Source organism: Podarcis muralis, chromosome 9 (genome assembly GCF_964188315.1).
Source record: "Podarcis muralis chromosome 9, rPodMur119.hap1.1, whole genome shotgun sequence".
In the NCBI taxonomy this organism is placed as follows: domain Eukaryota; kingdom Metazoa; phylum Chordata; class Lepidosauria; order Squamata; family Lacertidae; genus Podarcis; species Podarcis muralis.
In genome coordinates, this window is record NC_135663.1 from 5,236,007 (window position 1) to 5,258,605 (window position 22,599).

Consider the following 22,599-nt stretch of genomic DNA (forward strand, 5'->3'; position numbering starts at 1 on the left):
ATTTTCAAGAAGCTGCACACAGTCACTGAAAGATTAAACAAATCCACCCTCTTGCCCCTGCCTACTGGGCATACAAGAGGATCACTTAAGGTTTTAAGAGATAACTGATCTCCACATCAAATGTGCACTCCTAAATAAGTTACCTGGACAGTGAATAAAGGACCAGTTGTATTTGTTCTCAGCCAGGCACATGCTGACATCAAGGACAGGCTCTAGGTAGGATTTTCCTGTTGCTGGTGGAGGTGAAGGCGGCATCTTCACTGGACCTCTGGAAGAGCCTTCAATGCACTTCCCCTTGCCTGTATTACTGGGATCCGTACACCAGCCACAGCCAGGCTGCTCCAAACAGTGCCCACAAGTGAAGTAGCCAGAACAGTTTTCAGCTGCGGAGAGAAAGAGAACTTCCAGGTTAAGGAAAGAAGCCACCAGTGCTTTAAGGCTTCACATCCTGGGCTGGTTCACATGCAACAACAGCACACCAGGGTCTGAACATCCTCCCACTTGCACACTGCCTCTTTCGCATTCTGTTTCGATCCTGGCTGGCTCCAAGAAGTCAGAGTTTGCCATTAAAGCTGAATGAGCAAACTACAGCCTGCAACCTGCCTTCCAAGCAGCAACTGGGAAGCGTAATGTGAAGTGGGCTGAATTTTTTTTCCCTTGTAGGTTAGGACTTTCCAAATATCAATAATGCAATCATAAATAAAGATGAATGGAATTTTAAAACAGGGCCTGGGTTGCATCTGGGTAGCCCGGTAAATATTGTGCAGGAAAACTGGTGTTGGAGGCTTCACCTGGAACTCTACCGGCTGGAGGCAGTAGCCTGGCAGGATGCAGACAAATGAGAGCCTCAAGTCCTACTCAGTATGGGGATTCTAACATATTCCTCCAGATTTAGACCACTGCAACTTGCCCACAGCCACCCTGCTAATCTGGGGAGCAGCTTTGGGATCCTGTTGTCCTCAGTCCTACAATGAGCACACACACAAGTAAAATTCATTCTCCAGTCCAACAGAAGAGTATAATAAAATCTGTATACCCCCTTCCTCCATAGATCTCAGGACAGTTCACAAAATACAGGCAGCAACCATTTCATGAGGGGGTTCCGTTCCCAGGCCCTGCGTGTGCAGCAGAGCACATATAAACGCACCCCACCCCGTTATACCCCCCTTCTGCCATCTTCCAGGTCCAAAAGGACCCTGTGTCGGCGACTGCGTGTCAATTGGATGGCCCCAAAATAGTCGCTGCCTGTGCATAAATATACTAGGTGCACGGACCATTGGATGATACCACCCCCTTTATGGAAGTGCCCCTACACAACAACTGTTGAGATCCCCATCAGCCAAAGGATTGCTTACGTGGACAGCTGCTCACGGTATGCCACTCCATGCACTGGCCATAAGGGAAAGAGGCCACATAAGCACTGGAGTCCACGCACTGTTTCTTGTTGCTGCACCACATACACTCGGAGTTGCTGCTGGTGCATTCGCTGCACACCGTTCTCAGGCCACAGGGGGTGCGGCACTGCTTGGCACTGTGGTTGGCTGCGCATTCAACAACAACAACAACAAAAGGGATTAGTGCAAGCAGCTTTTACCATATGAGACATTTCCAAGCCTTTTTCTTTTCTTCCACCTTGAAGCCAAAGGTAACACTACATTGCTGGTGAAAAGAATCCAACTTTCTCCTCCCGAACCCCCGAAAGGCTGCTGAATCCTGACACTGCTTCTTGTCAGCATCACTGTGGTCCTTCCCATTCTTTACTAATAAAGCTCTTATCCATTAAGGAAGCTACTGTAGCCCTCTTGCTGACAGACCTCTTTCCGCACCCCGGACAATTCAAAACGGCTCTCGAGTTCAGCTCCGTGCCTGATTATCCATTTAATTTCCCCTCGAGGCTTTAGCCCTTGAGGTCACACTCTGCATGAACGCCAAGGTTCTTCAAGATAAACCACAGCTCCCTAGACTTTAAAAGCTGGAGCTCACATTTTGATCAGCAGTGGGATGGTGTCAAAGGACTCCACAAAAGTAAGTTATCACCACTCTGACAGTGGAACAGACTCCTTCGGGAAGTGGTGGACTGTCCTTCAATGGAAGTTTCTAAGTAGATTGGATGGCCACCAGTCATGGATGCTTTAGCTGAGATTCCTGCCTTGCTTCCTACGTTCCTGAGTCAGACAACTGATCCATCTAGCTCAGTGTTTTCAAACACTGACAGGCAGCAGCTCCCCAGAGTTTCAAACGGGGGACATTCCCAGCTGTAGCTGGAGATGCCGGGGACTGAACCTGCAGATGAACCTGCAGACGGGACCTTCTGCAGATGAAGCAGATGCTCTACCAGTGACCTACCGTATTTTTCACTCTATAAGACACACTTTTTTCCTCCTAAAAAGCAAGGGGAAATGTCTGTGTGTCTTATGGAGCAAATGCAGGCTGCGCAGCTATCGCTGAAGCCAGCAGAGCAAGAGGGAGAGCTGCGCAGCACCTCTTGTTGTGATGCCTTCACAGCGATGCACGATGAGGGACGGAAGGGAGCCCTTACAGAGCCTCTTCCGTCCCTCATCCTGCTTTGCTGGGAAGCCAGCAGACCAAGAGGCCCCGCACAGCTCTCCCTCTTGCTCTGCTGGCTTCAGCAGAGCAGCGCAGCGCATCTTCAGCAAAGTGGGAGGAGGAAAGGAAGGGGCTCCTTGAAGAGTGTCGCTTCGTCTCGCCTGCTTCCTCCGATCCCCCCAAGAGGGACAACGCTGTTAGGTGGCCAGCAGATCCAGCTTCCCCAAAGGGGCGGACGGACCGGTGGCTCCTTAGCCTGATCCTCCCTCCTCTTTACTCTTCAACAACATTTGATTCAGAATATTTTTTTTCTTGTTTTCCTCCTCTAAAAACTAGGTGCATCTTGTGGTCGGGTGCGGCTTATAGAGCGAAAAATACGATAAGTCCCTTTCCCTTGAACTGATAGTCCAGTGTGTCTCCTTCTTTGGAGGTCTTTAAGCAGAGGCTTGACAACCATATGTCAGGAGTGCTCTGATGGTCTTTCCTGCTTGGCAGGGGGTTGGACTCGATGGCCCTTGTGGTCTATTCCAACTCTATGATTCTATGATTCTATGATACAAATCAACTCTAATATTGTGGAAGGAAGAGTCTACACCAATGCATCATTCTGTATTTGCATGCCTCCACACATGTTCGTCCCCAGTCTCCTACGGCAAGAGCACCAAGAGATATTTTACCAGGCCTTTCGCAGACGCTGCCATTGACTTGGTTGATGCATGTTGCTGCTTTCAGCCCTTGGTTGTTTGGCACCGCCAAGTAGCTGCAGAACCCAATGTCGCTTGGCTCCCCAGGCAGCCACTGGAGTGAGGTGTTCGTGAAGGGAGACATGTCTTCCCAGCACCAGTACGATATGTTGATCTTCCGCAGCCCAACCCAGGGCGTCAGGGCTTTTGGCTAAGAGGAAGGAGGGCGGTATGAGAGTTAAGGAGGAGCACACAGCCACAGTGTGACACACGGGCATTTTCAATGAGCAAAAATATGCTTTCTATTAAGGGATAGGTCTTGCTTAACGCACAATGGTCTCTGAGCTGCCGAGATTCGAACAGGGTGCAAGTGAGAGGCAGCAAGCTGCTGAGTTTGCAAGCGAGAAGGTCATTTGTGTCTCTCCACAATCCCATCATGCTATCGCCAACTTCTTTCTCTAGCTCTCTGCCCCTTCAACAGACACGCATGCTAATTGCGGCAAGTCTCATAGCTATAAGCAAGACAGTCAAACCCAGCTGCTGAAATGGAGCCCTAAAACCAGACAACAGCTTGTCAGAGACAACAGCTTGTCAGAGACATAATGGCAAGCCTAGGTGGAAGGGAGGGGGTGGCATCATGAGTGCCCCAAGGGGGATAGAGAACACAGTGTCACAACTGCCCCACACTAATAAGATTATGGGTAGTTGGGTCTTACAAGATAGCTAGATGTGGGTTCTCTGCATATGGAACCAAGCCAGGTAAGCCCCAACTTTCAACTGCTAAAGTAGTCAAAAACCAAAAGCAGTTGCTTTGGGGGATTAACATCAAAAACATAACATTGTACTGAGATGCCAACATTAGCCTTGGTTACAACCTCACAGAGGAATATGAATTTCAACAGCTCCCTTTGAAATGGAGCAACTCAACCTGAGGGTGAATGCGCAAGGACCTCCCTGATCACCCAGATGCAACTTCAAAGGGCATTAAGGATCACTCACCGATGACTGTGTTTTCTGGAGTTCTTTAAGAAGGAAATCCACCTTCTTCTGGGTGGTGAGCGACGCCAGAGCGGCATTGTGGCTCCGGCAGTTCAGCTTTGCATTGTCGTAGCTATCTTTCGTTTGCGTGAGTCTCAGGCAAGAGTTGCCCACCAAGTGCCAGGTGGCCCCACAGATGTTCTCTGTAAAAAAAAAGAGGAGCAGAAGTTACGCACGGATTTCACTCTTGCCTCGCTTGCGGCGATCATCCACAGGGACTCAGGTGCCTACAAGGATCTCCAATTCACAAAAAATATATATTTAACTCATCAATATACTATCATTTATTTAACTCACTAATAATAATGATAATAAATAATAATAAAATTTTATTTATGTCCTGCCCTCCCCAGCCGAAGCAGGGCTCAGAGTGGCTAACAACAGTAAAAGTAACACAATTTACATAAAATCACAATCAATTAATTGAAATAAATTCTAAAATCAATTCAGAATCAAATTAATGGCATTAGTTAAAAATAATGTCAGTGCAATAAAGCAATGCAAAAAGATAGGCAGGCAGATATTCTTCTCCATTTGGGAGGGAAAGGAAAGGGTAGAAGCACATGCGAATGCTACACTCAAGGAGATAACATACCAGGCAAAGCAATGCATTCTTGATTCCGACCTTCCCACTGACAGTTCTGATCCAGGCTGCAGCTCTTACAGCTCGTCTTCTTGTTACAGTAAAATGCAGGGTTATCCTTGGGGCAATTTTCAAACGCAGCAATGGGAGTCTAACAGAGACAGCAAAGAGGTACACTTTTTCCTTCACAAGATACACAAGATGAATCAACAATTCTGCTAAAGAGACAACAGGGTAGATCTAGCCATGAACACACTCCTTGTGGGGCACCAAAGCCAGCAGAGTTATCTATACTTCGGAAATCCCATTCATCCACCCAGCTTTGAAACCATTCCAGGCTTGGGTCTCATTAGAAGTTCCAGATCAGTTTCATCAGTTTTGTCACAGATCGTCCCACTGAATCAGAGTGTTGGGCAATGCATTCAAAGTGTGCCTCCCAGGTGGTGACAGCCAAAGGTTTTGAAAACGTTCAGGAAGCAACAGGGCTTTTTAAAGGTGGCTAACTGCATTCCCAAAACACTTTGGGGCCCATATACTTTTTTCAGTGACTAAAAAGCAAGTTCTTCAGCTGTTGGGACCAAAAAAAGGAAAGAGGGAAAAGGGGGTCCTGAGGGTCAGGGTGTATGAAGAAAGCTTTCCAAATGCAGCTAAATCAAACTTCCTGGCAAAGTAGCAGCCATGTGACCTTATTCCTCATTGCTTAGCTCAGCTTTTGCTAACCTACTGCCTCCAGCTGTTTTTGACACTGGGTCCAGCCAGCACAGCTGTCCAAAGGAGCCACTTCCACCCACTCCAGGACCTTCCAGGCCAAAAGATATGATGTTACCCAACAACATGAGCTAACAGTGTGACGCAGCAGCAAAAAAACCAAAAAACCCTAATGCTATTCTAGGTGGCATCAACAGAAGTATAGTGTCCAGATCAAGGGAAGTCATAGTCCCACTCTATTCTGCCTTGGTCAGACCACCCCGGAGTACTGTGGCCACAATTTTGGCAAACTGGAACATGTGCAAAGGGTGGCAACAAAGATGATCAAAGGTCTCGAAACCAAGCCTTATGAGGAACGGTTGAAGGAGCTGGGTATGTTAAGCCTGGATGAGAGGAGACTGAGAGGAGATATGATAGCCATCTTCAAATATCTAAAGGGATGCCGCATGGAAGATGGAATAAGCTTTTTTTTTCCTGCTCTGGAGGGTAGGACTCGAACCCATGGCTTCAGGTTACAAAAAAGGAGATTCCGATTAAGGATCAGGAAGAAGTTTCTGACAGTAAGAGCTGTTTGATGATGGGGCGGACTCCCTCGGGAGGTGGTGGACTCTCCTTCATTGGACGTTTTTAAGCAGAGATTAGATGGCCATCTGTCATGGATGCTTTAGCCGAGATTCCTGCATTGCAGGGGGTTGGACTAGATGGCTCTCGGTATCCCAGTGCTACAGTTCTATGATTCTATGACTCAGAGGTCTCGTCTGCACCACACCCCATTGTATGTAGTCCTCACTGTCCCTATGCCATAGGAACCAGAGGCATCTCAACTGGAAAATGGCCCCTTAAAAAACACAAACAGGTCCTCAGAGGAAGACGGGCTGACAGAAGGTCTGGACCCACCAGCCTTCATAAGGCCTCGGCATGCCACTGAGACAACAGCCCTTTTCCTGCAAGCTCCAGCTAGCACTTGTCACACTGATCTGTCCATGGTCCTGACAATCTGTGGTTAGCCTTCCTGCTGCAAGGGGTGCATTGATCTGGGCCCACAGCACAGCACTGACATTCATTTATCCCAACCCTGACCTATGCATGTGAACCTGAGCACTGTATAGAACGCCAAAGAACTGAACATCAAAAACAAAAATCCCCTAACACAGCGGTTCTCAACCTGTGGGTCCCCAGATGTTGTTGGACTACAACTCCCATCATCCCTGAGCTCTGGCCTTGCTAGCTAGTGGTGATGGGAGTTGTAGTCCAACAACATCTGGAGACCCACAGGTTGAGAAAGGCTGCCCTAACTAAAAAGGATACAAGGGCATAGGGAGGGTGAGGACGAATAAGGTACTATACTATTTTATTGTAATAACGTGAAAAACCTAATATGCTATAGATAAGAAAGAAAGACAAGCAGAGCTACTGATCTAACACAGCCTGCCTTGGAAGCGTCAAATCAAAACAGGACAAGACAAAGGTAGGTTTTCATTGACGGAGTGGGGGGAGATTGTTGTTTGCACCCTGCAACGCTTCTCAGTGTTTGTGACTTGTGTGATTAGGTATAAAAAATAGAAGCGTTTTGGCAGAGTATACACAACCCTTTTGCTTCGCCCCACTCTCTCTTCTAGGATGTTCATTAGTGAGCCACCGAGCACAATTGAAGCAGCCCACCCAGAGCTACGAATTGCAACTGCTTGGCAAAGTCAGCTGCAGTTGCTGACAAGCGCTTTCTTGGCAGCAGACATAAAGGGGGGGGGGCAGAAACCGTTACCTGGTCTTCTGAGCAGTTGCTGTTCCTTGACACACACTGGTCGGTGCACCAATGGCACCGGTTTGTGTTGGACGTGCAGCTGTAGCAGTCTGTTATCTGATCGCATTTGTCATGGTCCACAGCTAGTAAGGAAAAGGAAAGACCTGCATGACCAAACAGGGGCATTTCCTAGCCGTCTCAAAAGGTCTACTTGCCCACCGCAATTCAGACACAAGCAACAGGTGTTGTTATTTAATTAAATTTGCATGCCGCCCTTCATCCATAAATCTCAGGGCAGTTCACAGCATAAAAATACTAGGTAAAAACACAAAATGCGTAACAACTACAAAAACAAAACAATAACCCACCCTTGTCACTGGGCTATTCCATGTCAGACTGTAGCTCAGGAATTTCATATGAATGAATGCTCCTTTATATACATAAAAGGATACTCCACATTGTAATTCACCGTGCACATTAATTTATTTTTTTTCAAAATATAGAGGAGCAGCTCTAAAATTCAATGAAGGGGAGCAAGAGGGGTGAGCCAAGGGAAAATATGCATTTACTTCAATTGCACCTATGCAGCTTAGTTGCAGAAGGCAGGCAGTACAGTGGTACCTCAGGTTATAGACGCTTCACGTTACAGACTCCACTAACCCAGAAATAGTACCTTGGGTTAAGAACTTTGCTTCAGGATGAGAACAGAAATCGCGCAGCAGCGGCGCGGCGGCAGGCCCCATTAGCTAAAGTGGTGCTTCAGGTTAGGAACAGTTTCAGGTTGAAAACGGGCCTCCGGAACAAATTAAGTTCTTAACCTGGGATACCGCTGTAACTGCATCTCTGACCACTGTCACTGCTGGCTGGGCCTGACAGGGGTAGCTGTTCAGTGATATCTGAAGGGCACTCCCTACATTTTTCAACCCCCAAACCATTCCCCAACGCTACCAAACAGCCAGTGGAAACATCCCTAACCGAAGGCAGTGTCCAGTATGCCAGAGTAATAAAACCCAGTGGATCTGTCTGCAACACCTACCTGTCCAGCAAGGGCATTCCTCAGCAGCTTTTTGCTCTTGCTGCTCTGTGGCCAGTTCCCACGGGAGGCACTGGAGGGTGGAGCTGTTCCACACGCATCGGAGCCCAGGGCCTGCCCCCGAGCAAGAGGTTGCATTGCTGTAGGCTTCGCAGCTTTCCGGTGTGTATTTCACAATGTCGCTCAACAGCAGGCTGTTAAAACCTCCAAATATATACATATTGCTAACAAAGGAAGGAAAGGGGAAGGGAGAGATCAATGGCTTGTTCTTTACTTCAAAAGGGAGACCGTGTGAGACACTTCTAACCGGCTGATCCACGCACAGAAGCCGTGTTTGAAGATTCGTCTCAAACACTAGGCTCGTTTCCAATTAAAGCACTCCCATTCCATGAGAAGTTGGCTGGTTGTTCAGGAACACTTTGTAGGGCCGTTCTCTGTTACTGCAGGCACTGGACCACTTGCAGCCCGCTGGCCTTGTCAAGCAGGTAGCAAGCCCACAGGTGCAGTTGGGCTGCACTTAGCTTGGTGGGTTGCAAGTCGGCTTCCATAAAAGTAACATTTCTACAGAGTTCACCACTATCAGAGGGTAGCCAAGCAGCTCTTTATGGCACAAGAATCTAATATAAGTGCTAGAAGCCACCCAGAATAGCTGGGGAAACCCAGCCAGATGGATGGGCCATAAATAATAAAGTTGTTGTTGTTGCATTGCATTGCAACACGAAAAGAGTAAAGAGAGAGGCAGAAGGACTAATAGGAACTACTTAGTTCTACACGCTGTGTGTTCGTGCAACTGATTGTGCAAGTCAGGTGTAGGGAACCTCAAGCCCTCCAGATGTTGCACTGGCAATGCTCACTGGGGTTGATGAGAGCAACATCTGGAAGTCCAAAGGTTCCCTGGCATAAGTACATGGTCTGGTACGCAGTTCTTCAATGGGCAGGCAAGAATCTTAGGTGTTTTTAAAAACCTACATCCAGTCTTCTTGGCTACTGAGAAGTTTGGGAAAGTTGCAGCTGGGGCTAGTGGACATCTTGGAAGCAGAAGGGCGAAGTCAGGATGCTCATGGCTTCAGTACTCTGAATCATGGGTAGGCAAACTAAGGCCCGGGGGCCGGATGTGGCCCAATCGCCTTCTAAATCTGGCCCGCAGACGGTCAGGGATTCAGCGTGTTTTTACATGAGCAGAATGTGTCCTTTTATTTAAAATGCATCTCTGGGCTATTTGTGGGGCATAGGAATTCGTTCTTTTTTTCTTTTTCTTTCTTTCATTCTTTCAAAATATAGTCCGGCCCCCCACAAGGTCTGAGGGACAGTGGACTGGCCCCCTGCTGAAAAAGCTTCCTGATCCTTGCTCTAAATTATCTCAAGTATCTCTTGGTTCATCTCTTCCCCATCTCCACAATTGTTTCCTGACCCTGATCTATGCAGGCCATGTGCTTCCAGTCCTCCAGCCTGGGTCAAAAACTCTAAAGCCAGACTGAGCAATGTGTGGCCTTTCAGGTCCTGATGGACTACAATTTCCATCATTCTTGCAAATGGCCCTGCTGGCTGGGGCTGATGGAAGTTGGGAGACCAACTTCATCTGGAGGGCCACAGGTCCCCCTGTCCCTGCCCTGAATCTCTGGGCTATGTGGTTGCAAAACTTGCATAATATACTCTGACTGCAGGTCTGTTTCCCCCACTCGCCAACGCAGAAATATTGTGACGTGCAAAGTGCACAGAGCTCTTAATAACTCTGCTGAGCATCACCTGCACACAAAGGAGGCCGGAGTTTCACAAAAACAGAGTTTTTAAGTGAACCTAAGAAGTGTGAAAATTGTTTCTCTGGGTGTTTTAAGACAAAAGAGAAAACTGTGGCGGTACAGATTAAGTGACGGATGGCTGAAGTCAAGTGCGGTGCAGTAGATACAAAAGAGAGTTCACAAAAGGGCCAGCAGTAACACAGAGGAGCAGGGAAACGGGTTTTCGCCCAGGAGAAGATTTAAGGCGGAGGCTCTCAGAAAGGCGATAAAACCATGTTGTTATGATAGGAGGTACATTAGCCAGCGAATGGGGTGGAAAAGCTGAGTTGGAAACTGTTGTTCAAAGCAAGGATGGAGGCAAAACTCAATGAGCTAAACAGTCATGTTTCAAAACTAGTAAAAGTACTTCTCCACAATTAACCCATGGAGCTCATTACCACGGGAAGGTAATAGTACGGCAGCTAGCATAAAACCGGCAATAAAGAACAAAAGGGGTGGGGGAAGTTTCAAGCCCACCACAAAAGGTAATGTGTACTCTATACACATTAACACAACTGAGTGTAAGGTTGGGAAAGCATCCATGTTGTCATTTGCATACAGTGTGTTAATCTGCTGGGAATCTGGGAGCAAGAGCCAGCAGCTAAAATATTGGCCCTATCACTTAAATTTGACAACCCACAAGCACCATGGATGCTGTTGCAATAGGAAAAGTCACTTGCTTTAATTAGCCTTCAGACAAATGGCGGTCCCCTCTTTGTGATAACAGGTATGGGCACCTGAATTGACATGGGCAACAGAGCAAGGCAGGATCACCCCATGTATCCAAGGTATCCAAATTTGTTTTGGGGAAGGGGGGGGGAATGGTCATTTGTCTAAAAGACAAAACTAAATTTTTCTTATATGCGACGTCTGCAGCAAGAATCCTGGTGGCTAAGTACTGGAAAGGGAATCAGTTACCCACTAGGGGAGAGTGGTTATGTAAGCTTTCAGAATATTCAGAATTAGCCAAATTGACAGATATAATAAGACAAAAACCGAAAAGTGAAGTGAAAAAGGAATGGGAGTGTCTAAATGAATACCTTAAAAGCCAAGGTTCGAGGACAGAAATCTGGCTGAGTCTGGAATAACCTTGTGAAGTGAAAGGATAAGAAAGAGGGATTTATATCTAGATGCTAGGACAGAGGTGATCAGGAAAACAGGGAGACACAATGAGAGATAAAGGAGGTGCTGTGGGATTGGTGGAAGTCAATGTTTGTTTTTCTTTTTAGTGTTTATATTATTAACTTGTAAGATATGGATTTGTTTTGTTTTTGTTTTTTTGAATGTTGGTTTTTGTGTTTTGTGTATTGTTATTTTTCGATATGTTTGTGTTGTTGCGTGGAAAATACTAATAAAATTTATAAAAAAATAAAAAGGTAAAGGAGGGAGCATGCAAGTACAAAGGCTCCATCCTTGCTGCCACATGGCTCCCTCTGCCCTCCCACCTGTTGAGGACAAACACTTGAATCAAGGAGCCTGCTGCACTCCTCCAGGCTCCCCACAGCAGACGATTATCCTGAACAACAGGGGAAGGGCAAAAGTCAGAGCCCCACAGCCCCTCTGTGCTTGCGATGCCCCTTCATAGGAGGAACAACTGAATAGGGCTAACGGTTTGGGAAAGAGTGGCAGCACTGTGCAGCTATCACAAGCAGCTGGTGCGAGTTCAGAGGCCCTGGTCGTGCAAGCAGGAGCGCCTTCAGCCATGACCTGGCGTGGTCGGGAACAGGAGTGCAGGACGAGACCCTGGCTCCCCTTCTCCCCACACCCACAAGGACCCAAGCCATTTTGCCCTCTTACTTGTTGCTCAGCACAGCAGAGTGTCCAAATCTGTTGACGTCGTGAGGGAGGTCAGGTTGAGGCAGCACGGACCAACAATCGCAAGCTGGAATTAAGCAAGCCTCATTTCAGAGCAGTTCCTTCTGGTACATTAGCTGGCATTTTAGGTGGAACGGCTTTTTTTTGCATTATTCCAAAAGCAATTCAAATGACAACACGGGACGTTCATTAGCTATTCCAAAGAGCAGATAAGTGCTAAAGCGTTTCGGGAGACACATCCAGCCCAATCCCCGGTGCAATTTCTTAAGGAGACCCCAAACAAGATGAGGGTATACGTAGCTGCCATTATTTTCACCACTCACCTCATTAACCAGTATGGCAGAACCAGTTGTCTGCAACCAAGTACCTGCTCTGTACGCCCGGAAGAAGAAAGTCTAACCTGTGCAAAAGGTGTTTTAGGGCTGGACGCTATTATTAAATCCCCAGGGGGGTCTGATTATCTTTTGCAACTAGATAAATTACTCCCCCACCACAAATGAATGTCACAAGTAGCTAAGAGGGGTCCCTGTTCTTTCACTGGTTATTGGGTGAGTGGGCTCAAATCCATTTAGAATACTTTCTGCTTGCCATGGCTTTAAGGCAAGGAGGAGAGAAGAGCAAATCAAACCACCTCTTCCTTCCTCTCTCCAAGCTGTCCTAATACCCCCTTTCACATCTGCTTACGATTATTCCCACACAAATACACACTCACCTTGGACGAAACTACAAAAAGTAAAGTACTTGAACCAAAAAAAAGAAAGAAAAGGGCATCAGCCCATAAGGTTTAGCAAACATGCTATCTTTAGGCTAATGCCTCAAAGGGCTTCCTGTCTAGAATATCATGTCTTTCCCTTCCAGTGGTTCAAAATCTTTGGGGTCAAAAGCAACATTGCACCAGCCACAAACGTCCAGCCGTTTAAATCCTTTGCAGAAATCAAGAAATTGTCTGTAATAATGAGGAATAATGCAGGGGGAGGAATAATGGAAGGAGGGGGAGGTTCAAACTGTTCAAAATACTGAATCTTAAAAAACACACACAAAAAACACACTGAGGTCTGAGGCAGCTGCCATGAGAGGACCAGGGTATGTGGTCTAATCTTAAAATGTATCTACCCAGGTCAGCTCTCAGGTAATGAGTCTAATGAGTCAGGGTGTGACCAGGAGAGATACTCACCCACCCACAACAACTCAAGAAGGCTTTAAAGTGGTTCTGGCGATTGCTCCTCTTTACACACACACACACACACACACACACACACACACACACACACACTATTCCCAGGAGAGGTGGAAGCACACAAGTTTGCAATAAGGAGAATTTTTAAAAGTTCTAACCACCAGATGGTTCACAATCTATATTTCCATGCGCACTAAAGGCAAATGGCTGGGCAATGGGAGGAAAGAGGGAGGAAAGCTGGATCTCAAGAGACAGGCATTGATGCCTTGGCTAAAACAACATATGGCCTTTGTTAATGCTTCAACTCCAACGGCACAACTGGCTTCTGTGGGTGCAACAAAGCTCCATCTTCCTCTTCCTCTTCCCCTTCCTCTCCTGTCCCATCTAGCAGGTTCAGGAGGCACACAGGAGGAAGAGAGGAAATGGAATTCCTGTTGCACCACTGGAGCTACACACGAGGAGGAGCATTGGATGCAACCCACATTTTCCAACCCAGCCAGTTGCTTCTCATAATACAAATGAACCACAACCAGGTGCCTCACCCCAACAGCTGATCTGTTGCCCACTTCCTGGCTGTCCTGCCCTGCTACTTCCAAGCCTCCATCCTCCTCAGCCTACGCCTACCCCTCCTATCGGGGCAGCAACCGAGCCTATTTCTTCCCCTTTACACCCCCACATTACTGGTTATCCAGACTTAAAACTTCCCTGTAGTCAGTACTGCACCAGAATGTATTGCAGTGCGTGAAAAGAAGGCACCAGCAAATGGGACAACGCATGCTACATTAGCTGAAATCATTAGAGCTCTGGCAACTTTGAATAGTTCAGGATGAGGCTTTGGCATTCAGGGATGGAACCCTAATACAGTTTGGACTAATGGCCCCTCGCCCTGCGGGATGCTTTAATTGCCAGCAGAGGTTTCACTGATTTATTCTCTCTCTCTTTCCAAAAAAAAGTTCGGTGCGAGAGCATTTGATTTTTTCGCTGAACTGTTTAATGGGCACGTGTGCCGTTCCAGTTTTTCAAGGCAGATCTAAGGGAAAGCGAGCCAGAAAGCTCAATGGTATTTTTGATCCAGGAGGCTGAGAGCTGCGAAGCCAAGGAACATATTTTTGTAGATTAGGAGGAGCACTTGAAGTGCTTCGACTCTGCTGCCTTCTCCCTCTTTCACTGGGAACCAAGTAGAGAAAAAGCTAATGGTTTTGAGATTACCAAGAATTATTGCCCTGCTGACTTTGAACTAAGCCAACTTTTGAATTCCACCTCAGATCCACAAGAATGTATCAGTTTGTGTGCGCGCGCACACATGCACTGTGAAAGAGGTTGGTGTTCTCGTAAAACCTAAGCCCGTTCACAGGGAAATGGTTGCCAGGATTTCAGTGCGTGCCAAGAGAAGAGGGAGACACAGCAACTGCATTATCGTGAAGGGCTTTTGATAGCTTCAGAGAGCTATGTAAGATGCTGGGGGGGGGGGGAGAAAGAAGATGGGCGTTAAGCTCTTGCACAGAAAAGAAAAATATATTGCTGTGCTACGACATGTGGGCAAAAACGAATCATTCCAGAAATCCAGGAATTATGGTGAGGCTTCCATAAAAACTTAAATAGGGTATTAAGAGATGATCTAGATTTTATTCTTCGGTGTGTAAACTGATCCCCATCTTGCCTAAAGAAAAACAGCATCCATGTTATAGTTTTGTTAAATGCTGCCCTCTCCTGGCTTTTCCAAGTTCGGCTGCTTAATCAAATTGGGTCCCTGACACATGGGAATGCGTCTCCCAGCAAGGCACATTCAAGCAGCCACAGATGCGCATGGCCTTTGAAACAAGAGCTTGGCCTTGTTTCATGCTTCTCCACATGACCACTTCGACCCCCGTGTGTGCTGGACAATCCAGCATCACACACAACTGTGTCGTCGCTAGCCATGCATCCTTTTCCTGGGATTATGGAACAACATTTGCAATGCACACGTTATCAGCAGGACAGATAAATAATGCGCACTCGCCTTGCAACAGACTGAGGGCTGCTCACGTTCCAAAAACCTGGGCTCAGTTCATCTTAACTGTGTTGTTTACAGCATATTCTATTTCTCCCCCCACCCCACCCCCAGCTACGAGCTGCTGCAAAAGCAAAGTTTGGAGCAAACAGAAATTGCCCCATAGCGAGAGCCCGGTGGTGACTTGACGTTGCACACACGGCTGATCACAGCAGCGCTGGCTGACATCTGCATGGGGGAACTTGAGATCATGAAAACCAGAACCGTCTGCTACCATTTTCAGGCAGCCCCGCCTCCATTTTGCCCAGAGATATTCCGGGGACAGAGTCACGTGCAGAACCTTGGCACAGTTGTGCCACAGGGAACTCTGCTGGAGGCTTCACTGGGGAACCTGTTTGCAGTATAAATACCTAAGTTAGTATAAATACCTAACTCAAGCTTTGTGAGACAAAGCTCAGAGGCTGAGCGCCACTGTCCCCCCTACAGTGAGTGAGACAGAGGGGAGCAGGCAATGACCCTTCAGCATTAACTGCAATCAGGTAACCCAAAAGCATCTAATGTTTTCAATTGTTGCTTTTTTAAAAAAGCATGCTATCTTGAATGTTGACAGATCAGCTTTCACGAATAACAGGGGTTTTTGTCTGCTTACTTGAACTTCTAAATGAGACTTACCTAGATCATAGGCCATGAAATCTGAAGAAAAGCACTTGGCGCCATGGCTCATGGAAGTGTCATTGTGGGTGTTTCCTCCAAATACCAGCATGGTCCCACTAATGATCACAGCGGAATGCAGGTATCGGGAGAACTTGCTGTCTCTGAGGATTGTCCTGCGGATATATAACAAGAGATGGGATTTCAAAGGCTGCCCACGCCCTAAACACTCCAAGTGTCTTCTAAAAGAAGAGCGGAGGCAGCTATGGCTGAAAACAAGCCACGGGAATGGAGTACAATTATTTCAGAGGTAGCGCAGAAAAGATCCAGGGTCCAAGGCATCAAGGCCAAACACAGAGGTTGCAAACCCTCTGAGTGCCATAGCACCCATAAAGGTTTTTTCTGGTGCCTCTGGGCAGATGCCCAAGACTCTGAGCTTTCATTTCTAATTTTGGTTCTACCACACACCACACGGCAGTCTTTCTGTGTTATGCCATGCCCTCCCCCCTTCAAAATAGTAGCTATTTTATTGCTGGCGCTTCCCAGCACTCTCCCACAATTCAAAATGTCCCCACCGATCCATAAAGGTTGGCAGCCCCTGCTTGCGACAAAAATTCAAACAGCAAACCCAAAAGGTACATGGGGAACAAACCACATTTTCAAATACCGGTAACAAATGCGTAAATGCAACACAATGTAGAAAAACCAAAATCAGGAATAAAAATACAAGCAATAAAATAAGTAAAATCGCCATCACACGCAGCCAGCATACAGCCCCCCACTGACCCACTGCTTGCCCAGGCCCTTGCTAATAAAAGATGCTCTTTTTTGCCATAGGGAGAGAAAGGAGAAAGCATCTGCGAGCTCATCAACTATCTGCTTCCTTCAGAGCTCTTCTCTTGAATAGGAAAGAGAATGTGTTGGTCCAAGATTCTCGGCATTAATAAGTTATAGAGACCCTTGGGTGGGGGGAAGGCACCGAATGACAGAGTGAGAAACTTGCCCTGTACTGTTCGACTTTCTGGCCAAATCTACTTCTAAGTGTATAATTTGCACAGAGACTGGTGTCAGAGCAAATTAGACATCATGATGGCAGATCCACTTGTCATAATCAGATCCTCACCAAGTCCCTGTGTGGGTAAGGTGGGGGCTGCTAAACAGTTTCCCCCCTCATGATTTCCCCACTGAAACGGCATCCCAATGTTTTTCCCCTCCAGCTAGGGCTCTGAAACTAAGAGCAGTTCCCATCAGGAGTAGGTCAGCTGGGGAGAATGTTTTGGGGAAAGTGGGCAGACAAGCAGGGGCAGAATTCAGCCTTCTCTCGCCCCCATCCCCTTAAGGAATCTGCTTTTCAAAGGTCTGTGGCTAGTTGGACCCTGATTTGTAGGAAAATTTTACCTTTTCCTACAAATGAGCAGGGAGCGGGGATCTGTCTAAATAAAAATATGCCTATGTCCCTTGGTGTTGCCAATTTAACTGCACAACCCTTGCATAATTTAAAGAGAACCTATCGACTCACTTAAACGTGGTCTGCTAGTTAAAACAAAGACTATAAAATATGCATTTCCCATAGTCCTCCCTTTGCCTTCAGCCAAATATCTTAATTAACTCAATCAATCTCCAAAGCCCTTCCTAGCCACTGTGTGCGGTGGTCCTCCAAGTATGTGACATTTATTCAAGATATGGTTGACATATTCATCACTGCTTACACGTAGGAAGCTGCCATGTACAGATTCAAAGCGTGGGTCCATTTAGCTCAGGACGGTTTACACTGACTGTTTACAGCAGGGGTCGGCAAACTAAGGCCTGTGGGCTGGATCAGGCCCAATTGCCTTCAGGATCCGACCTGCGGACTGTCCATGGATCAGCATGGGGCTTCTGTTCATTCAGGCTGCACCATTTTCCCCCCTGCGCCATTCCATTTCCCACACACACCGCGGCAGCGCCTACTCCCTCCCTCCTCCTCCCTTCTCCCCGCCCTGCCTAGAGGAGGAAGGGGGCGGGGCTGAGCCAGATGAGCACCATTTTAAGCAGCCCCTCTCCGGAGCCAGCCCTTTCGCGCCGCTCATCTTCCCTCCACCATTGCTGCCCCCATCCTGGTACTCCTGTGGACAAGCTCGCTCTGCCTACCCACGAGAAGCAGCGGCGGTGGTGGTAGCCCCTGGGAAGGTAAGCGCAGCGGCTGGGGCTGGGGAGGAGGACTACTTGCCCCCTTCGCCTCTTCTTCCAGCTCCTCCCTCCAGTGTCGTTTCTCCGGCCCACCACAAGGTCTGAGGGACAGTGGACCAGCCCGCAGCTAAAAAAATTGCCGACCCCTGGTTTACAGGCTTACAGACAGGGAATCTCTATCAGCCCTACCTGGAAATGCCAGGGACTGAACCTGGGAGCGTCTGCATGCAAGGCAAGGTGCTGTACCACTGAGCTATGGCCCTCTCCACATGGTCTCACGGAGGTTAGAGCAAGGGCTCTTTCAAACATCCAAAGAGACTGCTAAACGATCAAAATGGATTCAGTTTTTTTGCTGAGAGCCAGTGTGGTGTAGTGGTTAAGAGCGGTGGACTCGTAATCTGTTGAACCGGGTTCGCTTCCCCGCTCCTCCACATGCAGCTGCTGGGTGACCTTGGGCCAGTCACACTTCTCTGAAGTCTCTCAGCCTCACTCACCTTACAGAGTGTTTGTTGTGGGGGAGGAAGGGAAAGGAGATTGTTAGCCGCTTTGAGACTCCTGAAGGGGAGTGATAAACGGGATATCAAATCCAAACTCTTATTATTATTATTTCTGCAGGGGTAGGCAACACGGTGTCCTCCAGGTTCTTTGGAACTACTATTCCCATCAGTACCAGATGCAATGGCCAGTGGACGGAAATGATGGGAATTGTAGCTTTGGAGGGCAACCTGTTGGCTGACCCTGTACTACAGAAACGTTTCCCCAACATTTCAAGTTTTTAAGATCGACTTACAGTAGAATCCAGCATCAACTAGAGTGTCGGGACTCATTAGGTGGCCGCAGAAGGCTGCAAATTTCAAAGTGAAAATAGATTTGAAATATACCTACCACCTGCCCTTATTGACTTCATACTGGTATAAATCGTCTGTTAGTCTGTATTTGTTGGCACTGAACGCCTTGTAACCTCCGTGAGCGTAGATGGACTTGGTGTTTGGATCATACACGCTGCTGTGGCCATAGCCTCCTTGAACTAAGGCTCCCGTTGTTTGCAGAATATTCCATGTATTTGTGGCTGAGAGAGAATGAAAGGCAGATATGAATGTGCCCTGCTTAATCGGCAGGTGTCATATGTTCCAGCTCAATCGCTACTAACAGCAGGGATCATCCTCTTTACAGAAATCCTCCCTATTATCAAATAAGAAAGCCCCTCCAGTTCACAGCTACTTTCAGCAGACGTTCACTGGCTGCGGAATCCTTCAGGGTCTGGGCATGGATGTTTCCCAGAAACAAATAAGAAAATCAATTCAAGCTGGCTTACATACTGGCAAGCTGAAACTGAACTTTAATTTATACATTACAAAGATATATGCTGCGTACATAATTTAAAATTGCTACCTAACCCAACGCCAGGGGATATGAATTGTCAGGAATTTGATTTAAAAATGAGAGCAGGACCACTACCCCATCACAAGCGACAAATACCCAACTCAGAAGGATTTACAATCGACATCAGATCAACAAGGCTGAGATTGCCCAGGGGGTGGCTGGCGGGTGGGGAGAAGGGAACAGAACTTGAAAAGGCACATGAGCATCAAGGATCTGGGAAGGAAGAGGGAAGTGATGGAGGAAATGAACACAAGGTAAGGCCGCAACAGGGGTAGAAACCGTGAAAATTTGTGGGTATTTGAAAAGGACAAAATAGTGTTACCTAGTCCTCTGCAGGAGGGAATGACAACATACACACAGAGAATGATGATCAAGCAAACGCAATACGTTAAAAAATAAACAGGGCAAACATGGAGCATTGAATGGAGCTTCCCCTTTCTTCCCACTGCAGCCCCCTCATTCTACCCCCACCCCACCCCCAAAAAATCTAGAGAGCTCCCCATGGAGATGTTGGGGGGCAAGCAGAAGTCACAGGGGAAATGGAAAGGAAGGGAACACCCCATGGCACAAGTAAAATGCTTTTCTGCTCACGCACAGATGTCATTTGATACAACCCAGTGTTGAAACTGACGGTATAATTAGAATTATTAAAAGGGGACAGGTGGAAGAAGGAAATTTGTCCATTAGTCTTATGTAAGATGTTCCTCTTTAGTTCTTTATGAATGATAAGTTAAGAGTCCCTGTCAAAGCAATACCTACCCAGGTTGTATTCCTGCACGTTGCTGATGTATCCATAAAGAGGGCAGTGCCCAAAGATGACTAGCATCACAACAGAGCCGTCATCCCGCGTGACAATGTGGGCTGAGTGGCCAACGACAGCGTATTGCTCCTTGGTCTTTGGGGTCACGTGAACCCATGACTGGTTTGCAATATGGAACACCCAGAGCTCACTGGTCACGTTTCCAGATTCATCTATCTTGCCTCCATACATGTAGATTTTATTCTGCGGGGGGTAAAGGTTTGTTTCACATTAGAATTCATTGCTAAACAAAAAATGACCCAGCAAGAAAACAAACTCATAAGCACGTCAAACAGCTCTCCTTGGGAAGAAAGAACTTGAATTTGCACACACCTGCATATAACAGAATGAATGTTCTAATACAATCATTTACACCATTCACCAGCACACGTGAAAAGATACCAACAATCTGATCAGAGCCCCCCTGAACTTGAAGCATGGGAAGTCCCAATAAAAAATTTATAATTCGGCAGAATATTTGGATTATTTGATATGTATATGTATAATTTGGAATATTTAATGTGATTTGATTGGATTGTTAAAATGGAAAACTTAATAAAAATGATTTTTTAAAAAAATGAAAAGGTACCAACAATCTAATAAATGACCCAGCATCCACCCAGCTTTAGCCTCACACCCACCTTTCACCAGTTAATATCAGCATTTAACAGAAAATGTTCCAAATTGTGAAGAAACGAAATAATCTCAGACATTCTTCTGCATATCACAATTTCACCTAATGGCATGGGAAACGATCCCGCTCCTCCCATATTCTGTCCCTAAGTGTGGAAGTCTCAAATGCCAGGGTGGTGGCGGGTGAAGGGGATGTGTGGAAAGCAGACAAGAGAAAAGAAAACCATATGGGGGAATAACATCCCTCCCTGGCCCCAATGGGCTAACAACTGAGGCACCGCAAATCACATGGCAAGCTTACCCCGCTCTATGACAGACCCAGGGAATCTGTTCCTCAACCCCACAGCTTTAGCATACAAGGCCACTATGCAAGATCAGGAGGCCTGGAGGGAGGTGTCATTCGGATGCAGACAACACTCAGCTCAGTTCTCCTGTCCTCTGAGTTAGGTGAGGCTGTGCGAGTGCTGAACTGGTGCCTGGATTCAGAAATGGGCTGGATGCAGGCCAAGAAACTGAGGCTCAGTTATGACAAGGCAGGCACGGCAGATAAGTAGCTCCGGTGTCCAAGAATTAGCTGCACAATCTGTTCTATATGAGATTGCACTCCCCCTGGTATGCCGTCTGGGGGCAACTCCTGGCTCCAGCATTGTCACAGAAGGCCTTAGTAGCGCAGAGTGCTGCCCATTACTTTCAGCTGTTTTGCCAGCTGTGGCTGTTCCTGGACAGCAATCGTCTTGCCACCGTGACCCGTTGTCTGGTATCCTCCCAACTGGATCACTGCAATGCGTTCTACATGGGGTTGCCCTCCAAGACAACGCAGGCGCTTCCAATTCATACAGGATGTGGCTGCCAGAATTTTAATTGGCACGGCCAGATGGACTCACATTACACTGACTCTAAAGGACTTACACGGCGGCCGGATCGCTTCCAAGGCAATTTGTCTTTAAAACCCTCCAATACCTGAAGGGCTGCCCATATCCTAAGATCTTCAGATGAGCTTCTGTGCACCTCTGCCAGGTGAGATTTGTTGTATATCAACAAGGAAGAGAGAGCCCTTTAGAATGCCCTCCCTACAAGCGCACGGCTGACAGAAGCATTCTAATCATTTCAGCACAAGGTAAAAACTTCTTTGCACAGGAGTTTCAAAGGTGCTTAGTCTAGTTGGCCGTATTTTGTTTCTAGTTGCCTTTTAAGTATCGTATGATGAATACTCAATTTTTTGGCATGTTTAGTTTTGTTTATGCTTAATGTGCATCACCTTGATTTCCTTAAAGAGGCAGGACAGTGTGAAGATTAATGATCACTGTTTGTTTAAGTCCTTCTCTCAATTTCCAGTCCAAGCTCAGTAACTGCAACATCATCCTTCCACCGATGGATCACCCCCCTTTTTATATAGTGTGCCACATGAATTGCCCTCCATGCCAAGCTGTCTTAAACTGGGCTCCTAAGGAAATTCTTCCCTTCTGTGACATGCTCCCATTGCAGAAATAAATTCGAGGCTCGTTTTCTTTCTTTTGCTGAATATACTGCATTTATCCCATTTCGTACTGGAATTAATCCATGAATCTCATGGATAGAGCACTGGATTTGGGGTGGAGATAAAGTAAAGGTAAAGGGAGCCCTGACCATTAGGTCCATTCGTGACCGAATCTGGGGCTGCGGTGCTCATCTCAGCTTCCGAGTCATGTGGTCAGCATGACTAAGCCACTTCTGGCAAACCAGAGCAGCGCACGGAAATGCCGTTTACTTTCCCGCCGGAGTGGTACCTATTTATCTACTTGCACTTTGGCGTTCTTTCGAACTGCTAGGTTGACAGGAGCAGGGACCGAGCAACGGGAGCTCACCCTGTCACGGGGATTCGAACCGCCAAC

General features: G+C 47.1%; 1 protein-coding gene across 2 annotated transcripts in view; it reads right to left on the reverse strand.

The window, feature by feature from the left end:
* ATRN (attractin) overlaps positions 1-22,599 on the reverse strand; it is a 154,894-nt gene that overhangs the window by 69,798 nt on the left and 62,497 nt on the right. For both annotated transcript variants that reach the window (XM_077933720.1, XM_077933721.1), the window contains exons 8-18: positions 20,056-20,299; positions 18,799-18,982; positions 15,766-15,920; positions 11,909-11,993; positions 8,337-8,557; positions 7,322-7,443; positions 4,864-5,002; positions 4,230-4,411; positions 3,225-3,441; positions 1,356-1,541; positions 144-383 (exon numbers count right to left, since the gene is read on the reverse strand). In XM_077933720.1, the coding sequence (XP_077789846.1) occupies positions 144-383; positions 1,356-1,541; positions 3,225-3,441; positions 4,230-4,411; positions 4,864-5,002; positions 7,322-7,443; positions 8,337-8,557; positions 11,909-11,993; positions 15,766-15,920; positions 18,799-18,982; positions 20,056-20,299 (1,975 nt within the window). The remainder of the gene's footprint in view (positions 1-143; positions 384-1,355; positions 1,542-3,224; positions 3,442-4,229; positions 4,412-4,863; positions 5,003-7,321; positions 7,444-8,336; positions 8,558-11,908; positions 11,994-15,765; positions 15,921-18,798; positions 18,983-20,055; positions 20,300-22,599) is intronic.